Below are 23,722 nucleotides of genomic sequence, written 5' to 3'. Positions count from 1 at the left end.
ATGAACCGCTGTAAACTGAAAGTCCCACTGCCTCATGAAAAAGCATCTTGGGTACCTGGATGGCTGAGAATCTCCATAGACATTCACCAGACTATTTTGGAAATTCCCAGATCCGTGCTCGCACTGTCATTTCCTGCTGAGATTTTGGGCTCAGAGCAATTCTGCACAGATCTTGACTGGGCCCGTAGCCAGCATCTCAGGACCGGCTCTGAACTTCAGACTGAAGCAGCCAAATTTAATCTGAGAATTCCTTGCTTTTCCCCTGCTCCCCACTCTTGCATGATGAAACCATCTGGAAAACTCAAAACGCTTCCATTTCTTTTGTCTATTTTGGTTAACCCTAAGCAAAAGCATCACCCAGCGATGGATTTGAGATGTGGTTTCCTCCCTGGAAGGGATGCGGTGGCTCAGTGGGTTAGGACGCTGAACTTGTCGATCGGAAGGTCGGCAGTTTGGCGGGTCGAATCCCGAGTGCCGCGTAGCAGAGTGAGCGCCTGTTACTCGTCCCAGCTTCTGCCCACCTAGCAGTTCGAAAGCACGTAAAAATGCAAGTAGAAAAATAGGGACCACTACGGTGGGAAGGTAACAGCGTTCCGTGCGCCTTTGGTGTCTAGTCATGCCGGCCACATGACCACGGAGACGTCCTCGGACAAGCGCTGGCTCTTCGGCTTTGAAACGGAGATGAGCACCGGCCCCTAGAGTTGGAAACGACTAGCACGCATGTGCGGGGGAACCTTTACCTTTACCTTTACCTTCCTCCCTGGACCAAGGATTGTTTTTGACATTCCACTGTATCTGACTCAAAATGCCATCAACTCCTTTGCTCTGGTGTCATTGTGCCCAGCTTCCTGGGACCATTCCGGAAAAGATTCCCGGATGGAGGGAGCGTTGCAGCAAGCAGGGGATGTCTATGTGGATGTTGCAAGGCTAAAGGTTTGGGCAGGTTTGCTTGGCTTGGTCTCTCCTCAGCTGCCTGAAGATGCACTCCTGAGCAGAAGAATGTGAGAGGGTTGATACAAAAGGAAACATCTGATTTCATAACCATTATTTGTGGATGGTTTGCAGGAAGGCAACTGAAACAGTTGGCTGGCACTGGGAGCAAGAACATCTTCCCACCCAGCTTTTGTTCTCCACTCGCTATCCTGAGATTTCCCCTCAGCTTATCGGTTACGTCATTTTTCTCTCCGGTCCCTTGCAGGCCCTCCCCTCGTTTTGCAACGGGATGGTGACACGCCACTGTTGCAATAGCATCAGTGAGCCAAGACTGGTTTGACATGGCTGCAGTTCAACAACAACACTTGCAACGGAGACAAGAATTACTTCCTTGCTTTTATTTTATTTATTTTTATTTTATTTAAATTCCATTTATATCCCACCCTTCTCCGAAGACTCAGGGCAGCTTACAATCTGAAGTACAATGTGCTTAGCAGTAGCCTTCATTCTATGTATATGCCTGCTTATTAGGGCTTTCACACACACCCCAAGCGGCATTATTACAAAGTCAGCTTAATTGCCCCCAACAATCTGGGTCCTCATTTTACCTACCTCGGAAGGATGGAAGGCTGAGTCAACCTTGAGCCTGGTGGGATGCGAACCTGCACTAATTGCAGGCAGCTGGTGTTACTTAAGGAGGCATTAGCCCACAGCTCCACCAAGGCTCTTCACTGTTTCTCTCCTCTGCGCGTTCATTTTAACTTCATTTTCTCACCAAAAGTAAGCCCTTTGGTTTCTCAATTGCTCGGGGCAGAGATCCAGCGTTTGTATCCCATCAAGAGCCATGAGAATCAGTGGTTGATATTCATTCTGGTAGTCCTCGACTTACAGCCATTCAAGAACCAAAAAGTTATGACCTTTGTAGCATCCTCATGGTCATGGGATCAAAATTCGGCTACTTGGCAACTGGCATGTATTTATGAGGGTTGCCGTGCTCCTAGGTCATGGGATCCCCTTTTGCAACCTTCTGACAAGCAAAAGTCCATGAGGAAGCCAGATTAACAACCATGTTATTAAATTAACTGCAGTGGTTCACTTAACAACTGTGGTGAGAAAGGTCACCAAATGGGGCAAAACTCACTTAACGGCTCTCTTGCTTAGCAACAGAAATTGTGGCCTCAATTGTGGTCGTAAGTCAAGGACTACAGCTTTCTAGGTGTTATGTTCCATTTTTTTTTCTCCCAGATCAGTGTGGTTCACATTTTTACCCCTTTTCTTATCACAACAGCCCTGCAGGGAAGGCAAAGCCAAATGGCACCCACCAATTCCTTCTTCCACCCAGCTATTTTTCTCCCAACAAGTCACATTAGCCCAAATATTTTGTCTAGATTTTACCTTCCTTCCTTCTCTCCCTTCCTCAGCTTTGTTGTTCATCAGTGAATTCTGGTGGCATCCTTAGGACCAGCTGTAAGACCCCAACATTCCAAATTCTGGGTGGATTTCCTAATTTCTCATTCTTAATTCTGGCCTTGGGGGGGAAAAAAGGCTTCTTGGTTAGGATCATATCCCCACCAGTTTTTCCCTCATCTCTGCAGTCTGTGGTGGGTGGGGAAGAGAAAGAGCAGATCTCAATCTTTCATCTTCTGGCATGGTTAACAGAACATAATCCTCAGAGTTTCTCTCCTTTGCTGCTGCTAGTTTCCAGGAAAAACGCTTTATCTAAACCGACTAATTTTTTGCAGATGAATGAGATACCATTTGGGGAAACGAAGCAGGGAAGCCTAAATTCTGGGAAAGCAGTGAGGCACTCAAGATGAATTTACAGTAATTATAGGATTACTTAGCCCCCAATCCACTCCAAAATTCATTATACAGATTCTACTACAACGAAAAAGGGGAGGGAAGGGAAGGGGAAGGGGAGAAGAAGGGGAAGGGGGGGGAAAGAAAAGGAAAAGTTCTCTAAAAGTAGAGGATAAATCTTGGGTTAATGAAAACCCTAAATAAATGTAATAAAAATTACACTTCTTTTAACTTTTACCGACGGAATGGAGTAAACCAGTGTTTTTCAAAGCTGGCAATTTTAAGAAGTGTGGATGTCAACTCCCAGAATCCACACATTTTTAAAGTTGCCAACTTTGAAAACACGGGATGAAATCAAGGGATGGCTACAGTGGCTGGGACCATATTTCCCCAAATTTTCGAGGATTAAAAAAAAGGTTAAAATAACTTTTAAATGGTAGAAGACCAGGTATTCAGTCCTTTATGGTTTACAAATGATTTTTTTAAAAATATTTTATTTATATACCGCCCTTCTCCCGAAGGACTCAGGGCGGTGAACAGGGCAAATATATAAAAAATACAAAAATACAAAAGTTAAAAAAAAATTAAACATATGCCCGACTAAAAACAGTAAATACAAATATTAAAATGACCATAAAACCCAACCCATCCCCCATCAGGCCAGGCCGGCTTGTTCAAATAAGAATGTCTTCAGATCGCGACGGAAGGAGCGAAGGTCGGGCGCCATCCGGAGCTCAACCGGCAGCCGATTCCATAGCTCCGGGGCGCCCACAGAGAAGGACCTCCCCCTGGGGGCCACCAATCGACATTCTGATCGGTGGCACCCTGAGGAGGCCCTCTCTGTGGGAACGCACAGGGCGGAGGGAAGTTGATGCAGGCACAGTGGCGTAGCGTGGGTTGTCAGCACCCGGGGCAATTTGCGCCCCCTAACCCGGTGATGTCATGGCACCGCCGAAAAGACGCGCCCCGCAGCGGCGTAGACTTTCCAAGAAGAGTCGCGCGCATGCGGGATGCTTCCGGGTCCCTCTCGAGGGCGGCTGGGCGGGGCTCCGACCTGCAAGAGCCGCTGCATTCAAGCTCGCACGTGAGCCCCGCTAAATAAAGCCACGCATGCGCACGAAGCTAGGCCAGCCGGCCGGCGGGTCCGTCTTCGCTCGGCCAAGCCTGCCGGGGCGCCTGCGGGGCGCTTGCGGTTGGCCTGAGCCTGGGCGGAGAGTTGGGCGCTTCTATTTATTTTATTCAGTTTATGTGGCCGCCCATCTCACCTGCCGGACTCGTTTCGCTTTGCAAGAAAGAGCAGCTCGAGAGCGGAGCCAAGCCGACTCTGTGCAGCCCTTGGGGCTCCCTGAGCAGCTCAGTGCGAGCGCGCCCCCCCAGATGTTGCGCCCGGTGCGGCCGGCCCCCCCTGCACCCCCCACGCTACGCCACTGTGCAGGCAGCAGGTGCTCCCTAAGGTACTCCGGACCCATGCATGTAGGGCCTTAAACACCATTACCAGTACCTTGAATCTCACCCGGAAGACAACTGGCAACCAATGCAGCTCACGGAGCAGAGGTGTAACATGGGAGTATCGGGAGACTCCCAACACAACTCTCGCGGCTGCATTCTGTACCAGTTGGAGCCTCCGAGTGGTCCTCAAGGGCAGCCCCATGTAGAGAGCGTTGCAGTAGTCCAGACGAGAGGTCACGAGCGCGTGAGTGACCGTACATAAAGCATCCTGGACAGAGGGACAAGCAAACTGATGGTCTCTGGAGGAAGGAAAAATAAAGATGACAGCAGTTTGGACCTACAGGCTACTCACTCCTGGGTTTAAAGGAATTATAGTTGATTTTAACCTGTGATGATGTTTAATGAGGACAAAAGCCAGTGCTGTGCAGCGCCAATCCATAATTTGCTGCGGTATCTTTTGTTTTGGAAAGTGCTTCCAGTAAACAGCAATATTGCAATCAGCAGTGAATGACTGGACCAGCTTCCATCTCAGAAATTATCTTTGTGGGAGAGTTGTGTTAAGGTGACAGCCAGGCTGCAGTTTTCTGAGCCACAAAAAGTACAGCGCAAGTATGAATGTTTATGACGGTTTGCTTCCCTCATTCCCAAGTCCTTGAATCTTTAGCACAGCCTGCGTGTGGCCTGCAGCTAGGGAAGCACTGCAAAAAATCAATTGAAAGAAATTGCTGGCATGAAAAATGCTGAATAGAACAGGTACAGTCCCGTTTTCATTTGTGGGTGGTGGTGGTGAGGGGGCTCCCTACATGCTGCACTTTGGCCCAGATGATTGGCAAATTATTTTCCTAGCCTCCTCTTCCGCATTAGAGCGGGAAGACAGGGAATGTTGTCAGTCCCCTCTCCTAAGGAGCTCCATTTACAGGGCCTTCTCCGTGGTGGCTCCCTCCCAGTGGAATATCATCCCTACAGAGATAAGAATAGCCCACACTTTGACACTCTTTTGTAAGAACCTGGTAGGCAAGGTTTGGCCAATGGGCCTGGGTGGGGAAGAGCCCATTGAATTATTTGAGTGTTGTTGCTGGGTGGGGTGGGGGATAATTTTGTTGTTGTTGTTGTTTTGTATTTAGCATTTATCCTTGTAAGCTGCCCGGAGTCACCGAGAGTGAGTTAGGTGGCCATATAAATGTTCACAAATAAATATTATATATTTTTATTCTGCCTTTTCCGATCAAATTAAAATATTATTTTGCAGAAAGACAAATCGGGGATTCAGAAGGCTATGGAGAAGCATAAGAGATTGGACTCCTCCCTATCCAACTCTATTAAGAAAGCCAACAAGGGTCCTATCAAAAGTGCATTTTTAATAACTCCCTTGCAGATTGATTGCTATTCCAGATTCCTGATTCTGCAATAAGCTGACATGTGGCTAAGCTAAGGGACCTGTCTCCAACCACCTTTTATCCACCAGAATGCTCTGGGATTCCCTGTTGTCCCTGCGGACTTTCTTAAGGAATTTAAGTAATGAGGGCTGTGGTCCCATTTGTTTACTCTCTGCCTAGGAAACAAAGACAGGTGTGTACTACAAGCATCTCAGTGTTTCCTGATAAATGGGTGTCTGTCAATTTTTCATAGTCAACTCATCTTATGGCATGCATTTTGTAACAACCATAGTTTCAGGATGCTCAGATGTGGCCACTGGCTCATAAAAGAGAGCCGATTGATCTTTGGGTCATGTAACTTAAAAACTAACAACCACCACAAAACAAATGTTTCTCAATGTACTGTTGTAATTTGAGCCCAGAATTTTGGTCCTAAGTCATGGCAGTTGTTAAGCAGGTCACCACGTGACTACGGCTGATTTTCTGATCTTTTTTTGTGGCAGTCATTAAGTGAATGTGACAGTCGTGACAGGAATGCAGCAGACGTAAAGCGAATGGTCATTAAGTGAATCCGTTATTTGAAGTGCTTTTTTTTTGCTAGAAACCTGAAGTAAAGACTGGTTTTCAGAAAAAACAACAACCCTTCTTTATAAATTGCAGTCATGTAACCACAGGATGCTGCAAACAGCCATAAATATGGACCAGTTGCTAAGGGCACCAAAATGGGATCACGTGACCGTGGGTGGTGGGTGGGGTGAAGATGTCAGAACTTCAAATCCAAGTGATAAGTAGCCTGGGGAGGTCTGTTGTAACTTTGAAGTCACTAAGTAACCAGCCGTAAGTCGAGGTCTACTTGTAAAGAAGAAGAGCTGCGTACAGGAGACAATTCAGGATTAGTTTGTAAAGTTTGGGCATTTCAGTGTGGATTTCTCATGTCAAAATCCAGAATTTTCCCCATTGCATCAGATGGTTTGGCCAGGCTCTGGGGTGCTTAAAAACCTAGAATCATCCATTAGGAATAGGCCAGTCTCAGTTCAGCTCTACAATCCCAAATAAAGCATCTCCAACAAATGTTTTCTCCTGCGTGTTTGACTTTCACTGAAATGGAGTCCGCCATCTCTCCAGGTCACCGGTTCCACTGCCAAATTTCTCTGGCTGTTCAGTTTTTTTCCAACTTTTTTTATTGGAATTTGCTTTGTAACTTAAATCCAGTATTCAGTCTCCTGCCTTCTGGGATGATAGGAAACAGACCTTTTGAGATTCTGCTAGCTAGACTTCATCATTTAGCAGTACAATTCAAAACCGTCTTTCTAGCAGCTTTAAAATGTTTCCTCCTTCAGTCTCTCCCTCTCTGATCACTTTTGCTCATTTGACAGCCATGTACAGATAGTTCTCAACTTACGACCATAATTAATAAGGTTGGAAGGGACCTTGGAGGTCATCTAGTCCAACTCCCTGCTCAAGCAGGAAACCCTATACCATTTAAGACAAATGACTGTCCAGTTTCTTCTTAAAAACTTCCAGTGTTGAAGTATTCACAGCTTCTGGAGGCAGGGAGTTCCACTGGTTAATTGTTCTAACTGACAGGAAATTTCTCCTTAGTTCTAGGTTGCTTCTCTCCTTGATTAGTTTCCATCCGATGCTTCTTGTCCTGCCTTCAGGCGCTTTGGAGAATAGCTTGACTCCCTCTTCTTTGTGGCAACCCCTGAGATGTGGGAACACTGCTATCATGGAATTAGTCTTGTCTTTATACTAGATGTTAAACCATGTGACCAGACCCTAACTTATCACATTTTCTGAGGAGTGTAAGAGAATCCATTATACCCAGGTGAACTTTTTTTTCTTTGCTGGAAACCAGAAATAAATGCATGAAATGTGACAAAAACATTGAAAAATGCTATCACATGACCACTGGATGCTACAGTGGCCATAAAGGTAAGCCAAGTTGTTAAGGGGCCCAGATGTGATTGTGTGATTGCGGTGTGTGGCTGTTGTAACTTTAAAATCAGGTCATTACATATCTTTTGAGGGGTCTTTGAATAGTCACTACGCAACCAGACATAAATTGAGGACTATCTGTAATGGCAGATCATATTAATGTATCCCTAAACTTTTCCAAAACAATTCTATTGAGCAGGGAGAGTATTACAGTTAATAAATTTACTAGTTGCCTCAATTGTTAAAGCAAATCTAGGAAACATTAAATAATATACCTAAAAGATTAATAAGGTGAATGGCTTTGCTATCCTCCATCTCCTTCATTCGAGTTAACAATGAGTAAGAATGATATTTGAGCAAAATATGAATACATAAATCGTATTGTTAAAGGAAGGTCAAGATCAAACAAGGAAATTATTTAAATAAGTAAACATGGCCCAAAGAAAGTATTTCAGGGAAATCCAAGAGTTTCCAAAAATAGTGCATGGAAGATTAATTTCTGCATTAGCTCTGGAAGATGAAATTACAACAATCCAGGAGAAAAATAGAGAACAAAATAGAAAGAAAATATAGCATTATTTTTGCAGGAATCGTTTATTTTCCTTGACTGGAAGCATCATCTCCAAATACCAGATTGCTTTACTTCTAGAAAATAATTTGTATATATATATTGGCTATATATTGATCGTGTCCCTGGCTGCTCACATTGTGCCAAACTCCATATTGTTTAGCTTTGACATGTTTAACCCAGCCATTAAGGTTGATAAACACTGATTTATAGCCTAATAAGAGTCACTTTGGTCTACTAAGGCCAAGCCAAACATCACACACACAAAAAAAGCCTTAGAACACATTTTTAAATACTCTGGTTTCAAACAAAGCAAATAAAACCCACACGTGGCCGAACAAGCGTCAAAGATGGCTCCTGTTATAAATACAGTGCAACAATTATATACAACTTTTACAATTTTAAGACAAAACCCAGCAGTGTCACTGGGTCGAATGTATTGGTAAGATTTTAAAGGTGGCTTGCACAAGAAATCTCTCCTGCGCACGCATGTGTAGAATTAAGACTGGAGCTGAGCTGCAATTCATTAAATACAAGCTCAACCCAGATTAAAACCTGTGTGAGAAAGTAGCAACAAAAAACTCTGCTAACAAAACAGCGGCATGATGAACTAATTATTCTATAAGCCTAGCTCCCAAAAACAGCCTTCCGCAAACCTCTGCTTTTATGGAGCAACAGCTCTTCAAATCCATTTGCTGTACATACAAATAATTTCATTGACGAAGAAATCCACAAAGACGTGTCTTCAAAAAGCTTATCAAATAGTAAAAAACACATAGCCCTTTGTTCAAAGAGAACACCAGCACCTCTCCCACCCACCCCCACACAGACACACACTTCCAACACTGTGTACAAGAGCCCAGAATTTAACTAAGATGAGCTACACGCTAAGACAATTAAGTAAATAACTGTAGCAGGGACCAGCCATTAGCTGAAATTGCTACCATCTCCAAACTACTACTTCTCTTTTTTTAAGCAGGGGTGGCACAGAATGGGACAGCTCGCCACAGGACAGTTCCAATTTAATGATATAAAATAATTTTTATTTTTGTCGTTCACATTTCAGTTTGTCCCTTCTTTGGCATCCTTTAGTTATTCTATTCCACTGTTTCTTCGATATTAGTGTAACTCTTGCTCCATGGCAAGTTGTCCCGCAGCAGTTAGGTGTAGCGAGTTGTCGTAGATCTGGGGTGACAGGTTATGAACCAAGGACGGAAATAGCATCGATACATGTAAGTGTGCTAAGGCTCACTCTTGGGTTGTGCAAGGCATCTGTGTCAAGAGGTATACTGTGTGCAATTCTAATGAGCATCTTCAGCCTGGCCAGCATAGCTTTAGCCACCTGGAACAAATCTGGGACACCTTTCCGCTATGGCACCTTCTGCTCCCTCGTTTCTTGCTTGAGCAAGGAAATTGAGAGCGGGTGTAGCCAGAAAAAACTACACTGGGTTTAAACTGGGGCTCTGAAAAATAAGGCAGAGAAGCTGTCTGTGAACGACCACCACCTACGTCGTGAACATGGACCCACTTCCTTGATAAATCACTACGTTTTGCACAAGAAAAGTGCAAAACTAATTTGGAATACAGGGTGTAATTCAGATTTTAAGAGCTCAGCTAAGGAAAAAGCACAGATTGAGGATTCCCCCCCTTCCATAAGATAGGTGCCCGAAAACACTATACAGAATCTGACATCCACTTTTGAGTTTCTCACACTCACCCACGTGCATGCACAAACACACATTCATGCCTCTGGTTATTCACTACTGCAACAGCCTTCGTTCCAATTGAGATGAGATCTTTTTCCTACCGCAGCAAAGGAATTAATGTTTTGAGCAGCCCAACTATACATCTTTGCATGCAGAAGAAACAAGCATGTAAAAAAAAAAGGCTAGGCTGCCATTTCATCCTGAAATCTAACTGTCCTCTGCACTAAGTTAAGATCTTCTGACTTCCTGAACAGATTACAGCCTAGATACAGGGTCCCAACTTGGCAATAAGCCAACTCTACATGATGATGTGGTTAAGGCAGACCAAAGGCCCCTTTAAAGCTAGGCTGAATTTGCTCAAGGAATTCAGTCTCATGAGTTGTGAAGAACAAAAAATCAAGGATGGGTCCAAACTGTGCAAGATTGATGGCTTAAGGATCAGACCTTAAGCCACAGGAAGATCCCTGGATCCATGTCATCTTCTATCTATTTAGCATCTGGGGTTCCCCTCTATGCCAAAGGGGTCCAACCTTGGCAACTTCTAAGACTTGTGGACTTCAGCTCCCAGAATTCCCCATCCAGCATAATTCTGGGAGTTGACGTCCACAGGACTTAAAGTTACCAAGGTTGGACACCTCTACTCTACATGTTGATGAGAACAGAAACAACCCAAGTAACATTCTAGTTCCCTGAGAAAGGATGCATTTACTACAAATGGACATGTGTCAACCTAAGGCAGCTAGAAATGACAATTATACAGTTACTGGAAAAGACTTCCCCACCTTTTGATTTTTTTTCTCCCTTCCATCGTGCTATTTAAAGAAGACATGCATAACCGTTAACATCTCTTCCTTTTAAAAACCCAAGTCTAGAGCCGTTTTACCTTTCGTAGAAATAAATTAATTTTGAACTAAGTAGCCCCTTCCATCCAGCAGCAGCAAATATGCTGCCTAGCTCTGGATAAAAAAAAATGCACTATAATTTTATTTAGAGTTGCAGGTATGTGACCTTATGGCAGGGAAACACGTATAGCCTGAGATCTTGAATAATGAATGTATTTTGGTAGACAACCACATTTGGTTATCTGATAGTTGCAGTCAAATCCAGTGTCATCGATACAGTGAAGCTCTGCTCCGAACAGTGGGGGGGAAAAATAAACAAGTATTGCTAAGACACCAGCTTCAGAAGCAAAAGATCTGTAAGAGTACGGAAATTTTCAAACTGCAGGAAAAAATATGTGCAACTCCACCACTAGTATAACATTCCCCTGTAAGATCACATCCGCTTTATATATTGTGAGGCAGAGGCTGCATTATTACACTCATTAGAATATATAAAATGGCGGATGGGTCACCATTTTTTGATAGAGAAAGACATACTTCAGAATTAAGGCTATGGTCAGGCTTAAGGGACAAAACATCTGATCCGCTGAGATCCAAATCGTGGAGAAGTGGAGAATCACTACATCAGGTGGCATGACTATCAAGGGGAACAAACAGTTGAAGACTTGGACCCAACAAAGAATGAAGTTGGGTGATCAGGAATGGTCCAATTATGAGATAAACACAGCCAAGTCAAAAAACCAGACCTTTCTGGGGAAAGTGTGTTTGCATGAATTTAAAAATGTCCTCTTTTAACCTGACTCTTGGGAAAGAACGTAGCTGTCTTCTTAAACCAGGGGTAGGCAACCTTGGCTCTTTTATGACTCGTGGACTTCAACTCCCAGAATTCCTGAGCCAGCCATGCTGAGGGGAAAGGGAGAGGTTTCCAAGCTGAGCCATGCTGCATCAGGAAAATTCTGGGAGTTGAAGTCCATGAGTCATAAAAGAGCCAAGGTTACCTACTCCTGTTTAGACCTGTTTTTAGCAGAAAACAAATCAACCCCCTCTTGTTTTATTTATCCAGAGCTTGGGGCGCAACCATGATTATGACAAGCCAGGTGGTTAAATCTTCTCTTTTTCTTTCCTTTTTCAACAAATCCCTCTCCCTCACCAGGTGGACGGATGAGAAAGCCCCAAACATGCGGAGGATACCATATTGCCTCTGAGGTGGAAGGCAAGGCATTGTGAAGTTAGTTTCAAACCAGGCATGCTGGGATTTTCCGAAGTTCAGCTAGGGTAGTAAAATGTGGAATCCCCCCAGGTTCATTCTGCACTGAGCAGCCTCAGAGACATGTCTGGTTGACCTAGGCACGCTTAGATGGGGAACCTTGGCACCAGGAGGAGTTAGCCTAGCTCCTTGTTCATTTCCCCCCAGAGGGATGGACTGTAATATTTATTGGGAAGTTCTTACCAAGAAGACAGCCACTTTCGACTTCCTGTTCCTGATCAGGAATCTTGCAAATCACTTCCTATTCCACGAGATTTATTTTTGGACTATCTAACTACGTCTTAAGTGCTTGGGTCGGAGTGTTTTGTGTGTGTGTGCGTGTGTGCGTGCGCGCATACAGATTTGTGGGTCTTCAGGGGGTGAAGAGTGCCTGAGATGGAGGCCTGAGACGTGTGGGCTCCAACAAGAAAATATACAACTGAATTAAGACTTCCTGGTTTCTCCAAGGCATTGGCAATTGTGCATGCAATTTCCCATTGGGCCTGATGGAAGAGTCTAAAATCTGATCCTCATCCCTTCCAAAAAGACAGACAAAATGCTAGGAGGAGGAAGAAAGGCGAGGCTTCCCCACAGCAGCCTATGGGGTGCTTTACTGCACTGGGACCCATTCAAAATCCTTTGGGAAAGCCGTGAACGGGCAAGGATTTTCTACACTGAGGGAGAACGACTAAAAGAGGCAATCTTGCAAGCCGTTTTCCTTTGGACAAAATGCAAAAAGAAAAAGCCCAAAGCTTCGGAATCTGGATCTCAGTGTACACGCAGGATAGGTAACTGGTAACACCGCAGCAAGGGCCGGGGAGCTCTGGGTTCAATTTTTCAGCAAGTCCCCCAAGTCATAGGCATCAAACAAGTCACTTACACCCTCACCCTCCTCCAATCCCCATAGATAATCCTCTTGGTCAAGGGAAGGGGAAAAACTGACAAGGGGGCCTGGGTCGCCGTAGGCTGCAGAAGGGAGCTGGTCCTCCGTCTGCTGCAGGAGATGCTGAGGGGGCTCCAGGAGACCATCCTCTCCCTCCATCAGGCAGCTTGGCAGCTCCATCTTCACCAATTCCACTGGGGAAACAAGAGGAAGTCAAGATGCAACATGAGCATTGCAATAAATAAATAAAAATAAATAAATAAAATAAAATGGGGGCAGAAACCACCAAATAAATGTCTCATTTAACAACATAAATTTTGGGCTCAATTGTGGTCATAAGTCGAGCACTGCCTGTACTAGAAATGCATTTTACATATAGGTGCAATTTTCTATCTGCCACAAACCATCAGCCGTTAGCTGCAACATCAGGGGAGGGCCTTCTCTGTGGGTGCACCGGCCCTTTGGAACCAGCTGCCTGTAGAGCTTAGGACTGCCCCTGACCTTCGCTCATTCCGCCAGGACCTGAACACCTGGCTCTTCGAGGTTTCCGGCCTGGACTGAGAGTATTAACTGGGGTTTTAGTTGTATTTTAATTGGGGTTTTTATTTCAAGGTTAATGTAATCATTTTAATTGTTTTTAATTTTTGTAATTTGCTGTATTGTTTTTAAAAACCTTGTGAACCGCCCTGAGTCCTACGGGAGAAGGGCGGTATATAAGTTTAATAAAATAAAATAAATAAATAAATAGAGAGGGCAAGGCCAAGAGCTGGCACCCCTGGGCACCAAGTAACAGAATAACATAGTGGGAAGGGACCTTGGAGGTCTTCTAGTCCAACCCTCCGCTCAAGAAAAAAAAACCTAAACCATTTCAGACAAATGGCTGTCCAATCTCTTCTTTAAAACTTCCAGTGTTGGAGCACCCACCACTTCTAGAGGCAGGTTGTTCCACTGATCTATTGTTCTAACCGTCAGGAAGTTTCTCCTTAGTTCTAGGTTGCTTCTCTCTTTGGTTAGTTTCCATCCGTTGCTCCTTGTCCTGCCTTCAGGCGCTTTGGAGAATAGCTTGACCCCCCTTTTCTTTGAGGCAGATCTGTGAATACTGGAACTTTTCTAAGTGTCGAAGTCCCAAGATGGAGCCCAACTGCTGAATTCCAGGATCTAGCAGGATCCACCAGAGTCCTTAACGTTGACACCGTTTTGCCCACCAAATGAGTGAGCAGGCTCCACATAAAGAGAAAGTGGGTACTTACAGTTGCCCTGCCCCCTATTTCCTCCCCCTTTTGGGCCCAGAAAAGGAAAGAGCAGGCAGGGCGAGAAGCAACCATTTGGACTAGATCTGCCCCCATCCTTTTCCTAAGGATAACCTGGTCTTATATGAGCTTCCACAGCCAGGTGCAAGACAAGGGCAAAACAGACTTTGGTGAGTGTGTCCTATGATGGGATTCCCTCCCTAAATAAATTTGACTGGGCACTTACTTTTAGATATTTCCCACGATTGGTGATGGGCAGAAGACCGATTACAGCCTCTTAGTGGGCTACACAAAGTCTGTGGGCTGGGAGGAAATCCTGCACACATTGGGGTGAATGAATCTTCTCCTTAATCACAGAATCATGGTGTTAAAGCAGGGCTCTTCAAGCACGGCCCTTTTATGACTTGTGGATTTCAACTCCCAGAATTCCTCAACCAGGCACGCTGGCTGAGGAATTCTGGGAGTTGAAGTCCACAAGTCACAAAAGGGCCAAGTTTGAAGACCCCTGTGTTAAAGGGCTTCAGAGGTCACGGAAGGTGTATCTGATGGTGCAGGAAGTGTGTCACTGCAGCAACCTTCAACATTTGGATCTTCCAGCCTCCCACCAAGGGAGGAGAGCCATCAAGGTCACTTGGTTCCATTAATGAACCGCGAGTCTCTTCAGGAAGCTACAAGTCTGAATCATCTGATGGATCAAAGAATGATCAAAGGAGAAGCTCCCAGGCCCAGCTGTTTGATGACAGAAGCCTGTTTGAAGGGGATTTGCCCTCCAAATACAGTCAGTCCAGCAAGTAACCTCGGAGGACATCTTTCAGAATGAAGTGAGTTTTTCCCCAGAAGACCAAGATGAGCATCCCTTCAGCGTTGCCAACATTACCTTTCACCGTTGTAGGTTTAGTAACCTCCTGGTGTGCTGGAAGAGGAAAACAGCTCTCCTTGGCAGGACTCTCTTCCAGAATTTCTTCTGGGCACAGGTAGACTTCAATGGGGCCATTGGTACTCCTTAGGTGGAGCTGGACATTCTCCTGCAGGAGGAGGAGCAGGAGCAGGAGGAGGAGGAGGAGGAACAGATCAAGAAAGAGTACGATTTAGTACCCTCAAGCCAAGGGCACCTGTCTGGAGCAAACAATTACAGGTAGTCCTCAACTTATGACATTACGGTTGCAATGTGGCCACTCACATGACCAACTTGATCTTACCACCTTTTTTTTTGCAGTGGCTGTTAAGCGAAGCAACTGTTCTCTACGGGTCAGGTTTTGCCCCAAAAAAGTCCCCCAGAAGTAAATACTGATTTGGGGCAAAAACTTCGTAAAACACAGTCCCATTACTGGGGCATGCTGCAAAAAGCCGTGATTGTGGGCTGGTGGCTGAGCACCCAAAACTGCGGTCACGTGACCTGGTGGTGGTCGCTGGAACTTCGGAACCAGGTCGTAAGTGCCCCTTGGGGATCTGTCATAACTTCGTGCAGTCACTAAGCAGCCAGTTGCAAATCGAGGACTACCTAGAGTTAACAGATTTAGCAGCAACCGAAATGAAGAATAATGAACTTCCGTTCCCACCTCACAAACATCAGGGACCTCAAGACGAGTTTCAGGGGGCGCTCTCACCACAATCACCGTCTGCTCGTTAAAATTGCTGATGGCTCGGATATCCTGATAGGTGACATAGGCTGACGTAGGACACAGAGGAAAGTTAAAGAAAACACCACAAAGAGACACCAAACTCTGAATTACGATGGGCAACTACTGTATAGCAGCTTTACAGCCTGTGGCCTTCAACTCCCAGAAGTATTGAACCAGCAAATATGGCCTGTAGACTTCAACTCCCAGAATTCCTGAGCTAGAGCTATACTGGCTTAGGAATTCAGGGAGTTGAAGTCCACAGGCCCTAAAATTGCCATAGTGGCCCACTAAATTAAAACAAAATAAAGCCAAGACGTTTTGGTTCTATCCTTGTTAGAGGTATCTTGGGGATCATAAAGGAAATTTAGTCTAGTGGTTAACACATCAAGCTAGAAACCAGGAGATTGCGGGTTCTAATTCCACCTTGGCATGAAAGTAAGCTGGGTGGATTTTGGCCCAATCACCAGGCGACTGGGAGTTCTGGTCCCACCTTAGGCATGAAAGTCGGCTGGGTGACCCTGAGCAAGTCAGTCTCTCTCAGCCCAACCCACCTCACAGGGTTGTTGTTGTGGAGAAAACAGGAGGAAAGAGTATTGTGTCTGCTCAACACCTTGTTATTTATAAAAATAATGAAGGTGGGCTATAAACAAAGCAGGCGCAAGGAGATATAGTCAGCGCTTGGCTGCAGCCTGCAATCCTGGGCCTTATGGCTTATATTTAAAGAGTATAACAGTGCACCTCGCCTTAGCTGATGGAGCGAACCCCAAGAATTGCCCTGCACTGAGCCTTTTGGATTCTGCACCTTTGGCCACTGGTCAACACAGGGGGTACCAGGAATGAATTGACCCCCCCCTGGAAGTCTGTCTCTGTCCTCTGATCCTTGTCTTCTTCACCCACCCACCCACCGCACAAAAGGATATCTTTGGTTGGGTTCATCTTCGGTCAGATGCTTTAGCTGCAGAGAGGACTCCTGGATCAGCTTGTCCAAAACCTTCTCGTTTTTGGAAAGTTCGGCCAGTTCTTGTCGCAAGACGTGTTGTTTTGTGGCCACGAAAGAATCTTCAAAAAGGCCCGTTCCCCTGGATACCGTATTAATAACAGATCAGATGAGTCCATTTGCTAAATCAGGGCTCAAGGTTTCACTTTGAGCTCTCGTTTTCCCACCCCGTTTTTTGGGGGGGAGGGGGCAGATTATAAATCCTGATACATTGCGTTATTTCAACACAGATTTCAATGCGGTCGTATTTACGGGCTGGGATGAAAAACCATGAATATTCTATTATTCAGAAAGCTTAAAAGTATTGAAAAGAAAAGGGAAGGAAAAGTTAAAAAAAAATCTATCGGTATACGTTGCAACTTAGGCTGTCAAGTCTTGCAAACGTAAGATGGTGTGGCTTTTCATGCAAAGTTAAGCACAACGTGAAAAAATGCTTTCGGCTCTTGGCAGGAGGGAGATTCAAAGGGTTTTTAAGAGAAAAAAAAGAGAGAGAGACGTTAATCCCAAACATGAGCGAACACAAAGGGTTTCAGCCAAAGCAGAGGGAGAAACAGACTTAGGGAGATTGAGATGAAATGTAGACATTAAGGAAACTGTTTTGAAATGTGGCTCTGCCTGAAAAAGAAAAGCAAAGGGTATTAAGAAGCAAAATCTGAGAAAATAACCTCCGCCTCGTAGGGACAGCAAGGAAAACTGTAAACCTTCAAAGCAATTCTCCGAGAAAAGCAGCGTCTCCGTTTAAGAAGAGCAGTAGCCAATTAGTCCTTGGGATGGAGTTTGAAAAGCAAAACTCATCTGTTGGTTCTGCAGAAAAATGCATCATTTTGGCATTGGTTTTAATGCACTGCAGGCAGTCCTCGACTTACGACAGTTCATTTATTGACCGTTCAGTTACAATGGCAGTGCAAAAACCGAATGACGATCATTTTTCACACTTAACAACAGTTGCAGCATCCCCGTGGTCACGATCTAAATTCAGATGCTTGGCAACTGACTCACCTTTATGACGGTTGCAGCGTCCCAGGGTCACGTGATCCCCTTTTGTGACCTTCTGACAAGCAAAGTCAATGGAGGGAAGCCAGATTCACTTAACAACCATGTTACTAACTACTGCAGGGATTGATTCACTTAACAACCGTGGCAAGGAGGGTTGTAAAATGGGCCAAAATTCACTTAACAACTGTCTCACCTAGCAACAGAAATTTTGGGCTCAAGTTGTGGCCGTAATTCGAGGACAACCTGTATTTCTTGCCCGGCTGATTGCAAGGAAGGGTGAAATTTGGAACACGGGAGCCCCAGTTTGCAATATTCTTCTTCCAAACCCATTTTCTTTCCTTGCGTGTCTTTTAGATCAGAGGTCCCCAACCTTTGGGGCAGCAGGGACCGGTTCCGTGAAGAGAGGTTTTTCCACAGAACGGAAAGTGCGTGGTTTTGTGTGCTGCCTACATCTCATGGACGGGGCTTTGCTTGTTTGTGCGGACTGGTTGCTGGCATGCCACAGCCTGGTACCGGTCCACGGACTGGGGGTTGGGGACCCGTTTTAGATTGCAAGCCTCATGAGGTCTCATTATTGACCTTATCAGCTACTCCAGGAGCCAGTTTGGGTTAGAGAAGGAGAAAACCACTCAATCTGGATGAATGAATAAAAAGCGCTCAGCTGCAAATCCATATAAAGTTGGAGGGAGCCTGGTAAGACTTAAGACGACGTCAATTGACACAGGAATTCCTGTGGGTGAGGGAGGGGATTGTAAGGCGTGACTGCCATGCTTAGTGGCGGCACCTCCTTCAGTGTCAGTTGTCGTTGTTAACTGAATCCCACAGCCGGTCATTAGACGAGGCAACCTCCCACCAGCTTCCTGCCACCAAAGTCACTGGGGAAGCTGGCAGGAAGTTGAAAGTCCCAGGCTTGCAAACAGGTAAAGCGGCTGCTGTGAGGTGGGAAGGAGGCAGGCACTGGGGAAGTGTGCAAAGGGGTGCATGAGATGCGACATGCATGGGGAGGATGTATAAGGGTGTGAGGGTTGCAGGAGACAGACCAGGTTGGAGAGGGTCCATGGTATATGAGAAACCCAGTGCAGATTGTGTGTGTGGGGGTGGGGTGTGTGCCTGTAGGGTGTGAGGAAGGTGTAGTAAGTTTTGGGTAATGTGGGTGGGACTGCCTAAGTATCCAGCAGAACACGAGTGGAGAGGGGCTGTGCGAAGGTGCATGGGTGAAAGAAACTCACCCCTGGGACTTGAAACCTTATCTGCAGCTTCCCATTGATTCTGCTTGTTGGAAGCTGGCAGGGAAGGTTGCAAACTGATCATGTGAACACAGGATGCTGCAACCATATGTGCAAACTGGTTGCCAAGCACTCAGATCAGGTGGACATGAGGATGCTGGGATAGCCAGACCTCCCAAAGATCCACCATTTGTTCAGCTGTGTCAAAACTTTGAACAGTCAACACGTTAATGGTCCTTGGTCTCTCTGATGAAGCAATCTAGTTAAAAAAATACCTGCCAGATATATCCTTTCAAGCACAGGCTGGACAACCAGCTGTTTTTCCCCAAGCCTGATTATTCTCCAGATGTCTGGAACAACCTTTTCATATGGCAATGCTAGAATCCTGGGAACTGAAGCTTCTCATCTGGAGATCTTCTAGGTGGGGAAGGCTGACTTTATAGCAAACTGACGTTCCTGTTCCACATTTGCTCATCATATCCAACCCAATCTAGACTGGGCCTTCTCTGCAGACATCTGCACCTGAAGTCTTTCCAACCAACTTACATCCACTGGATGTTGTTCTTAGATTTCTTGCGAATCAGCTGAATCCCTTCTAGGACGTTGGTGATATCATAGATCCGTCTTTTTTGCACCTCCAGCACCTCAGCAGCCCGGTTCAAGTCCAGAACCCCGTCTTCCGATTCACTGAGCAGGTGGATAAACTTCATGGTCAGCAGGCCAAGAGACGTGTCGTAGCGGGTCTTCTCTCCAGGAGATTTGGGGGCTAGAACACACACACACACACAAATCCATGCAACACAATCAGACTAAAATTCTTTGGGATATTTCCCGCTTCTGAACCATTCTAATGGTATATGGAGGGGGTCTTCAAACGTGGCCCTTTTATGACTTGTGGACTTCAACTCCCAGAATTCTGGCTGAGGAATTCTGGGAGTTGAAGTCCACAAACCATAAAAGGGCCACGTTTGAAGACCCCTGGTATATGAGAAAGACCTCAGCAAAAAGACACCGCCAAGGGAACAATTCGGCAACAGACAGCAAAGACCACACCTGGATGGTGAGTGGAGCAAGAGGCTCAGGAGAGACCCTAATAGTTCCTCAGGCTGTAATTGAGACAGGGTGGGGTAGGATGAATTGTCCTTTCAGACTTGCAAGATTCTGTCAGTTTAATTTTACAATAAAGTAAGAATTAGTTCATCTGGCTTGATGGGGTGCAATGAAGGCCAGCCTCCTTGTGATGCACCCCAGGTAACGTGACTTTGTCACGGGTAAATAATCTACACATTCCAATTGCTGAACCTCAAAAGAATCTCCCAGCACAAAGAAGCTGCATGAATACCGAGATTTGATTCCTATCTCATTTACCTGGAAGGCCAACATCAATCTTGCAAATCTAAAAGTGCAATTCCCTCACCCCCCCACACCCTTTACAGCCCAAGAAACTAGGGAGAGTCTCTTTCCCTGCCCACTATCCAGATGTGGGCCATCTGTCTCTTATCTAACCATTCCTGGGAGTGGTTATGCATTAAATTTCCTGCAAATTTAAGTTTCTGCTTGAATTTTTGTTGCCTTTTTTAAAACCGTCTTCCTCACTCTAGCGCCTTCCAAGGTGCTCTGGAATACAACCCCCATCCCAGGCTGGATGATAATCTTGACCAGGGATGGTGGAAATTGCAGGAAAATGAACAAAAATAATAATTTTGGTTTATTTTTCATTTTTAAAATAAAATTTGTAGAAAGAGATTTTAAAAGATGTTTCTGAAATAGGGAATCCTTTCAGCACCTAGACCAGGGGTAGGCAACCTCGGCTCTTATATGACTCGTGGACTTCAACTCCCAGAGTCATAAAAGAGCTGAGGTTGCCTACCCCTGACCTAGACTAAAAGATGGTGTTCTGTTGCCCTCTAGTGGGCAATAGGGTTTCAGTGTAGCCATGCTTGTTACGAAACCAAGATTAGATCTAGGCTCCTAAGATAACCCAACAGTATTATGTAATGTTTCTTCAGGATGTAATGTTATTCCCAGAAGTATGACAGAAGGAAAAAGAAACGACAGCTTCCTTTACTGAAAAATGCCCTTGCTCTATACAAACTTCTGTTCTTGTGGGTAAAATCCAAACATGAATGAAGGCAAATATACCTGTCCCAGGATAATGTTGCAAAATCTAATTTAGGTCAGTCACCAGAACCAGATATTTAATCTTCCGAGTTTTCAGACTCATGCTAGAGCCCATCTTAAGAGAAATTCCCTGATGATGGGCTCCAGCACGAAAGATCGGAAGAGTATAAATCTCCGGTCCCGGCAACTGACCCAAATTCGATTTTGCAAAATCCAAACACTTTGTGATTTAAAAGAAATAAATAAAAACAAAAACTGAGCTAAGCAGGTCATGCTGAATAATAATAATAATAATAATAATAATAATAATAATAATAATAATAATAATAATAATAATAATAATAATAATAATAATAATAATAATAGTAATAATAATAATAATAGTAATAATAATAATAATAATAATAATAATAATAATAATAATAATAATAATAATAATAATAATAACAACAACAACTTGATACCGAAGCAGATTTCTCACTTTTCACTGGAATCTGCCCCTACCCCATTTCAAGCTGATCCTCAACGAGGACTAGAAACTTAAGATAGCAACTCTAGACTCTTGCCAAAGCATCCTTTTGTTCGGTGTTTCCTTATCTAAGGCCTCTTACTTTTTGGACTAGGGATATGTGGGAGCGCGGTTCCTTTGCCTTTCGGTGTTCGGAATTCTGGGATGCACTGCTGAGCGGTTCCTTCAAGATCCAGTTTTCTCTTGGCCTAAGAAAAGGAGAAACAAGAGACGGCCACGGTTAGCTTGGTGGGAAAGCCACGAGCCCACACACTTGGCTACAAACAGCTGCCATACGTCCTTTCCATTTCTCTTCAATCCACAAGGCCTTACAACATTTCATGACCTAGTCTCCGGTATTCTAATCTGGTTTTCCCATGTCATAAAACAAGACTGCCGTGCCCGTTTCTGGGTTTTAGTATCTGTCTGCATCCTCCATTCGAAGGGCTATTTGGAGCATTAAAACCTGCAGAGAAAACTGGCATGCACATATATTCCGGAGCACACCACGGGGTTTAACACAGTTTTTTTTTTGCCAAAATAATAATAATAATAAATGTATTGCTATGCTAAACTCCCGCAGTAATCTTTCCCAGCATGATGATCTCCAGATGTGTTGAACTACAATTCCCATGCTTTCCCCCATCAGGACACCCAATGGGGAAAGCGAGCTGAGGGCCAGCATATCCATTCGCCTTGCTTTCTAACGTAGACATGAAATTCCTAGAGTGATATCATCTGGAATGAATGTACAAACGTATTTCCTGCATGGATGTTGGCTGAATGGGCCCGTTTCAGTTTGGGTTTCCTTGCCCCCTGCCAACTTTTTCACAAATATGTTTTTCATTATTACAGTTTTTTTTCCTTGGGTTATTTTTTTTTTGGTTCCCATAACGCTAAGCAGCTTCAGTCTGTTTGCATGGGTTGCAGTAAAGAAACAGATGAAATAAAATGCAGGTCCTCTACTTACAAAAGTATGTTTAGCGACGGAAGTTTTAACAGCACTGCAAAAAGCGATTTATAGTAATAGCAATTATATAGACTTATATACTGCTTCGTAGTGCTTTCCAGCCCTCTCTAAGCGGTTTACAGAATCGGACAAACTGGCTCCTCTTTTTTATCAAACGTGGAAGGGTGGATGGGCTGAGTCTACCTTGAGCAGCTCAGAATCGAACTCCTGGAGTAAGTAGTGAGTTAGCCTGCAGTACTGCATCCTAACCACCAGGGTCACCCCAGCTCTTATTTCAGGGGTCTGCAACCTTGACAACTTTCAAGACTTGTGGACATAAGCTCCCACAATTCCTCAGCCAGCTATGGGGTGTTTTGTGTTGCTTTCTGATGGGAACATAGAATATAGAATATCAGAGTTGGAAGGGACCCAGGAGGTCTTCTACTCCAATCCCCTGCTCAAGTCAAACGGGGATTGACTTTACCCCAATAAAATGGATGTGTTATTGGAGCTTAAAAATTTAAAAAATATGTGTTATCAAATGTCTCTGCTGTAACGAGGCAGCATGCCACTGAATTTCTAGTACCGTAGTAAGATGTTGGAGCCTGTACAAGATTGGGATTGATTCAAAGAAGGAAACTTCGGTCTATAGATGGCTCACCCTTGTCCTAAAAGGTGTACCTTGTCTTTTTAAGATAAGTGTCTTTCCTAATAATTCAGCATACAGTGCTATTGTCAGACTAAACCAGGGGTCTGCAACCTTGACAACTTTAAGACTTGTGGACTTCAGCTCCCAGAATTCCTCAGCCAGCTATGCTGGGAGCTGAAGTCCACAAGTCTTAAAGTTGACAAGGTTGCAGACCCCTGTCTTATATCACCATTTTTTTCCACACGACCGTTGCAGCACCCCCAAGTGATCAAAATTCAGACGCTTGGCAACTGACTCATACTTGTGACCACTGCAGTGCAGTGTCCCAGGGTCACGTGATCCCCTTTTGCAAACTTCTGACCAGCAAAGTCAACGGGGAATTCAGATTCGCACAGCTACTGCGTTACTAATTTAAGAACTGCAGTGATTCTCTTTAAGAAGCACGGCAAGCAAAACCCACTTAACAACAATCCCACTTAGCAACCGAAATGCTGTGCTCAATTGTGCCCGTAGGTCACCTGTCAATATTTAAAGTGGGCGAGCCAGGTATCCTGGCACCTTTTTCTTTTGCAAACACATTTAAGCAGACTGAAAACCTAGAGGCCCAAAGACTTTCTCCCACCCCCACCCCCAAGAGGACTCTGTGTGGAAATGAAGGAAAGA

The 23,722-nt window shown here is 44.8% G+C and overlaps 1 protein-coding gene across 1 annotated transcript in view; it reads right to left on the bottom strand.

The window, feature by feature from the left end:
- Nucleotides 1–12,642: 12,642 nt before the first annotated feature.
- The window catches only part of E2F2 (E2F transcription factor 2), a gene marked incomplete at its 5' end in the record, with an annotated part of 41,123 nt that continues 30,043 nt past the window's right edge, over nt 12,643–23,722 (bottom strand). The window contains 6 exons of the mRNA XM_081334405.1: nt 12,643–12,935; nt 14,869–15,016; nt 15,551–15,660; nt 16,511–16,692; nt 19,379–19,598; nt 21,565–21,670. Of these exons, the coding sequence (XP_081190531.1) occupies nt 12,688–12,935; nt 14,869–15,016; nt 15,551–15,660; nt 16,511–16,692; nt 19,379–19,598; nt 21,565–21,670 (1,014 nt within the window). The 3' untranslated portion in view covers nt 12,643–12,687. The remainder of the gene's footprint in view (nt 12,936–14,868; nt 15,017–15,550; nt 15,661–16,510; nt 16,693–19,378; nt 19,599–21,564; nt 21,671–23,722) is intronic.

The sequence above is a fragment of the Vipera berus genome, assembly GCF_964194415.1.
Source record: "Vipera berus genome assembly, chromosome: 9".
Taxonomy (NCBI): Eukaryota; Metazoa; Chordata; class Lepidosauria; order Squamata; family Viperidae; genus Vipera; species Vipera berus.
This window is presented reverse-complemented; position numbering and strand designations above follow the sequence as displayed.